Consider the following 6,316-nt stretch of genomic DNA (forward strand, 5'->3'; position numbering starts at 1 on the left):
CTGAACAGATGGAGATTAAGAATCACATCTTCTTCTCCCCAATTAACTGGGATGATCTCATTAATAAGAAGATTACACCCCCTTTTAACCCAAATGTGGTAAGTATTTCTTCTAATTATAGGACAGACAGGGAGGGTGGTGGGGCTTTTTTCTATTTATATTGGGGGTGTCCAGAGGCTAAAGATAATAATAACCAGCAGGATTTTTAAAGAATGCTTAAACGTATTACCAGGGTGACCTCGAAGAGACAAACAGGTTTAAAATGCCATTGTCAGTTTATGTGTGGGAGGAGGCATGCAAGTTCAAAGTTCAGCTTGCCCAATGTATAGCATTTTTAGATAGCTCTTCTTTTTAACAAGGCCTTACAGCAGAACTCTGAGCTGGGATTTCATTATTGTTAGCTTAGGGAGCAGATAGCTGGATTTGCAATTGCTCATGCTTTAAAATATTGTACTCATGGCTTGTAGTCTGAGGGGGGGCACCCTCCCTGCCATTTTGGGGTGAGACATCCCCCCTACTTTGAAATAGACTACTGTCACCCAGCTCAAGTGCAATAGTGCTTCAAGCTCTACTTACTCCCTTGTTAGTGTGTTTAGGTCTGCAGTCCTAGAGTTTTGAGCTATTTTTACACAGGAGTTGTGCATAAGCTCGCAGCCTTTCAAATCAGAGTTCCATCGTACATAACACAGTGGCCATCCTTAATGGTTGATGAACATGGCCTCTGGATAGTTGATGATGTGTAACCAACATTCCTGTAGAACTAATTGCTGTTGCCTGAATGTAGAGAATTTAGAATAGGGCTGAGAAATGTGTTGCCTTGTAACTGTTGGACTGCAACTCCCATCAACCCTAGCCAGCATGTCTAATGTGGATGGATGATAGAAGCTGCAATCCAACTTCTGAAGGGTCAGAGGTAGCCCACCTTTTATTTACAACATAGTAGTTATTTGGAACCATTTTGGGAAGTGTTGACAAAGAAAATGAATAGAATTATTATTTTATATTGGGGGGGGCAGTTTGATAGCATGGCATGAAAGGATTTGTGAAAGTTAGGCGCCTATGAGAGCAGCCCTATGAGTCCTCAGAGTTGATTATAGATCTGCACATTCTTCATGGTCCACCATTAACAACCACCCCCTTTCTTTGTTTTCTCAGAGTGGCCCCAATGACCTGAGGCACTTTGACCCTGAGTTTACAGAGGAGCCAGTCCCAAACTCAATTGGCCAGGCTTCTGACAGTATCCTCATCACTGCCAGTGTCAAGGAGGCAGCTGAAGCTTTTCTGGGCTTTTCCTATGCTCCTCCCATGGATTCTTTCCTGTGAATTTCTACAAGCAATTTCATTCTTCCATCCTTTCATCCTGTTTATTTTTTTTTTAAATGACCTTTCTGTTGGCCTTCTGGTTGAGCTGCCAGTGGTCCAGTCACCTTGAAAGATAAAAATTTGCACATCTTCCCACACTGTGTGGCAGCTTTCCAGCCTTAATTTCAACTGTACTGCTGTGTTCGCTGGAAACTTTTTGTTGATCTTTACCTGTTGCCATGGTTTGTTTGGAAGAGCACATCTACAGACCTGCAAACATTTTACTTCCAGTTCTTCCCACTCCAAAGTGGTGCTATATCTTCTTTGGAAATTTTTTGTTTTGTTTAAAAAAGAATGAAGAAAACAGTGACTGCTGCCATAGACTGCCATAGGTTGTAAGCATACGAACAAGACTGTGTGTATTACTGTTATTTGGAGAGAACGTTCTGAAAAGTCTAGCTTTGAAGATCTTGCTGGATATGATGAGGATTTTATGAAAATGTGCCTTTTTTCCCTGAAGAGATCTTGGACTCTCCAAAGCTTTTCCTGTCACAGAGTGTTTTCTTGATTCACACGTGTGAGTGTGTGTGTGCGCGTGTGTACGGGTTTGCTGTGTAGACAGTGGTATGAGTGGTATACATATTTGCAAGTGGAGTTAGTTCAGAAGCATCAGTGTGACATTTGCAGAACATTACAATGTGGGGCATTGTTTGTTCCTTCCATATTTGGAAGACAATACATGTATATAATATTTTTTTTACTAAAATATGTAAAATAAAAGACAACCGTATACAGTGAACATCTAAAACAATCAAGAGGGGCTTCAATGACTTGTATCCCAAATGCTTGAAGAAAGCATTGCTGCTATGGAAATATATAATATATTTCTATTTTTAGAAAGGATTTCTATGGACCAAAATGCCCCAGCTGCAGTCTGTCAAAATTGTTGGTTTAGTTCATTGTTATTTTTTGTTCATCATCTGTAAAATTGGGCATTATTTATGGTTTGTAAAAAAAAAAAGTTTGCATTCCTGGTTGTATGTATTTGTAAAAAAAGACTTGTACAGTTGGTTGCAATGCTAAATGTATATTTAAAAGAAAAAAAATTAAAGGCTTATAATGTATACCACCATTTTAATGTACTTAACATGATTATAATATGTACCATTTTTTGTGACCAAACCTGCTGGTTTGCAATAAAATCTTGGACAATATTTCTCTAAATGCTGTCACTACTTCCTTTATATAGTCATTCAGTGCATTTGCATTTCCTCTGAACCATTGGCCTTTCAGCATTTTCCTTCACTATTTACTTTTTATTAGCTAACAGATTGTACCTTTCTTCCCATGACCTCAGTACCACTCCCCTACTCCCCACAACAACCCAAACATTATCTAGTCAGTTTTAAGTCTTAGTAACTTAAGAGTTGCAGTTCCCCACTACACTCCTGTACATGTTTCAAAACCTAATTACTGTAGTAATTAAAAGTTATGAATTCAGATTATTAAGCCAAGATATATGAGAAAAAGCTAGAGAAAAAAATCCTTTAAATGACATGCCATTGGAAAAAATCTATGACCTGTACTAAATGAGAGCCAGCATGGTGTAGTGGTTTTGAGTGTTGGACTGGGACTGCGGCAGATCAGGGTTTGAATCCCCACTTGGCCATAAAAACTTACTGGCATAGAAATCTTTGAGCAAATCACACTCTTATCCTCGAAGGCAATTCCTTTCAGAACAAAGTTTGCTGATATCCCATGATACGGTTGCCATAATGACTTGAACACAACAGTTATCCTAAATACTGACAGTCCAGATATATTTTTGTTAGCAGAAAAATCCTATGCCATGGAAATACCTGACCAAAATTGGTGAGACTGGTCAATAGTTGGTATCCTTCCCAATTAAGGCTTGTCACTGGACCCCAAAAGCTGGGGAGAAGGGAATATAAGTGCCAGTAGTGCGTGCTGAGACAATGAAAGTTTGTTAAAAGTTATTTGGGAAGTAACATGTTCCAACCCCTTGTCATAAGGGCAATTATAGCCTACATAATGTGCAATATGTAGGCTACAACTGCAGCATCCTTGATAGAGATCTAGCTTGCCTCTTCTTAAACACTTCCAGGAAAGGGGAATCCCTGTGGCTGTCTTCATTCTAATGTTGAAATCTGCTTTTCTGGAACATCCTGACCTCTGGAATGAGAGGGGACAAGTCTTCACCATCTTCAATATGACATCTCTTCAGATAACTGAAGACCCCTAGGGCATCACTTCTCTCCTTGCGGCAAAATGTATCCACAGGCCTTTTCATACCACACATTTATCACATGATATGTCACTTTAATTGCCATGACAATATCCTATGGAATCCTAGGATCTGCAGTTTAAGGAAGGGCATGCAGAATTTTGAGGCAGGGAGATCTAGTACATCACCAAACTACCTACACCAGGATTTCACAGGATGCTGCCATAGCAGTTAAAGTAGAATCATAGTGCTATGTGTAGTGTGAAAGGGCCCCATATCTTTCAGCTATTCTCTGAAGAATTTATTCTCTGGTCTCCTCTGCAACCTGGGGTCCTTTTACACTATAGTTATAGCACTACATTCTACCTGAACTGCCATGGTTTCATCCTATGGAATCACAGGGTTTGTAGTTTAGGGAGGCATAGGCAGAATTCTGAGCTCTAGCGCTCCACTAAAGTACAAACTCCAGAAATTCATAAGATCTACTCCTGGCAGCTTAAGTGGAATCACAACGCTATAATTGCATAGTGCATAGGGTGAAGGGCTATTCCAGTGGATAAGTTTCAGTTTGTCACTCTTTCTGGAAAAGTGCCGAGAACAAGAGAAAGTTCTCCAATGCAACTGGACCAGAGTACAGGACCAGAGTAAACACATTACATTTCCATGGAAGTATCTAGTATCCTAGACAAGCACAATAAAAAGGCAAAATCCTATTCAAAAATATTTAGCTCCAGTTGTTTATGTTAACTACAGATGTGTGTGTATACATGTTTTCAAGTTGTCACTTGACTCATAGTGAACCCATGAATTCCACAGGGTTTTCTTAGACAAAGAATACTAAGAGGTAGTTTTTCCAGTTCCTTCATATATGTGTATAAATCAAAGTTATGCTGATACCCTGCTTCTATATAGCCTTGGATACTAGTGAAAGCTAATTTCCCAGCCCTTTGGAGCAACTTTTGGGATGTATGTGGCTATAATAAGAAGGAGAGATATCCCCATCCTGATTTTGTAAGGGAAGCATTTCCATGAGTCGATGTCCATAATGTTTACTCCATACTCTTTTATTCCAGTGAATACAAACATCTGGCAGTTGTTATGCTGGGATGAGGCTCCAGAATCATGGGGCCGTCTCTTCCAAAGCTGTCTGCTCCCTACACACACCACTCTGGTGTTCATTTCGGTATACAAAGTGTCCCAAGCACCACTTTGGGCCTCAGTAGGAGAGACGTCTTGAGATGCACAAATGATTCAAACAAGGGAGTCAGCCCACATCTATGGGACAAAGTATATACAAACACCCTCTCCCTAATGCTAGTACATTAGTTGATCTGATCAAGGAGAACTGCATAGCTAGGCATAAAAACAGCAGAGTCAGACCTTGAGTGTGCATAGATCATATCTAGAGGTAATGTCTGTGGTCGTTGCTTGAGGTCAGAAGCAGAGATAGAAAAAGAGTCCAAATCTTGATTATTATTTCCTCATGATCACTTCCTAAGTTATATCAGGTTGGTGGACTGATGGTGAATTGTGTCTGTAACTTGTGATGATGTGAATTCATCAGTGACTTATGAATCTTTCCTAATATCATGTAATAGGTGGGATACAGGCCGGCGCTTTGCGCCGGCCTGGATATGTAGTAGGGTTGCCTTGGGGCGTCCTTTACAGATGCCCCGCAACCCTAGCACATAACTGCAGCAGCATAATGGAGGTGCCCTGTATACACAGGCGCCACCATTATGATGTCATGACTGTGCCACGTCCAAATGACGCGGCGCAGGCATGATGTATACGCGCCACCCCAGGCCGCTTATGGCAGCCTGGCAGTGGTGTGCAAAGGAGCTCCAAAATGGAGCTCCTTTTTGCTACGCGTATCACTGGTGCGGCTTTTAAACGGCCACACCAGCGATGCAGAAGAGAAAGGGGCCAAGCGGTCCCTTTCTCTCTTTCCCTGCAGCTGTCAGGGTGTCCTTGGGGCATGAAGCCCCAAGGACACCCCTTTCCAGGCTGCAGGGAAGCAGCGTTTTGCCGCTTCCCTGAGGCCTGGAAAAGCAGCGGATTGGGGCCTCTGGCACTGCCACTGTGGCTGCCCAGGCCCCAATCCAGTGTGGATGCGGCACCTGCAGGCCGCCCCAAAGGGGCAGTCTGTATCCTGCCATAGATACTTTTTCCCCTCAACCTTTGAGATTAACTGGGCAAAAGAAGTTGTAGCATAAGCTTTTGTAGATTTAGGGGCTGTGCCTAGGGGTGAAATTGGGGCATGAAGTCCACATGATGCATGTCCTGACACCACCACCATGGTGGCATGACGCCATGCGCCATATCACATGCCAAAGGAGTGCCATAGGAGCACCAAAGAAGCACCATAAAACCTCAGTGCCGGTGGCTATGCCGCCCTTCCCAGGGTGCAAAAAGGAGCCACTTTTTTCGACTCCTTTTTGTGCTGTGGAAAGGCCAGATTGGGCCTGTGGTGTGCGGTTGCCGTGGCCCCAATCTGGCAAAGATGGAGGAAGCCCCTTGGTCTACTTGCTAATCACTCCATGCACCTAAAGAAATAGACCAGATCTATGAAAGCTTATGCTACAAGTTGTTTCACTCATGTAAGTCTCAAAGGTGTTACAAGATCCCTTTGCATGCCCATCTTATACAGCCCTAATGGGCTGTGTTTCACTCTTTCTTCAACAATCTGGAAACAATCCTCTTCAGACTGCAGGCCGCTTCTTTCAGCATTTAAATGTACTTTGTAACTCAGCACTCTTTTACTGTTTA

At 42.2% G+C, this 6,316-nt stretch overlaps 1 protein-coding gene across 4 annotated transcripts in view; it reads left to right on the forward strand.

The window, feature by feature from the left end:
* The window catches only part of SGK1 (serum/glucocorticoid regulated kinase 1), a 116,857-nt gene extending 114,341 nt beyond the window's left edge, over nucleotides 1-2,516 (forward strand). For all 4 annotated transcript variants that reach the window (XM_089530332.1, XM_089530334.1, XM_089530335.1 and 1 more), the window contains 2 exons: nucleotides 9-98; nucleotides 1,156-2,516. In XM_089530332.1, coding sequence (XP_089386458.1) covers nucleotides 9-98; nucleotides 1,156-1,323 — 258 coding nt within the window. In that variant the 3' untranslated portion in view covers nucleotides 1,324-2,516. The remainder of the gene's footprint in view (nucleotides 1-8; nucleotides 99-1,155) is intronic.
* Nucleotides 2,517-6,316: the final 3,800 nt, after the last annotated feature.

This window comes from Sceloporus occidentalis, unplaced genomic scaffold (assembly GCF_023333645.1).
Source record: "Sceloporus occidentalis isolate IW3139 unplaced genomic scaffold, rSceOcc1.0.p SCAF_6, whole genome shotgun sequence".
In the NCBI taxonomy this organism is placed as follows: Eukaryota; Metazoa; Chordata; class Lepidosauria; order Squamata; family Phrynosomatidae; genus Sceloporus; species Sceloporus occidentalis.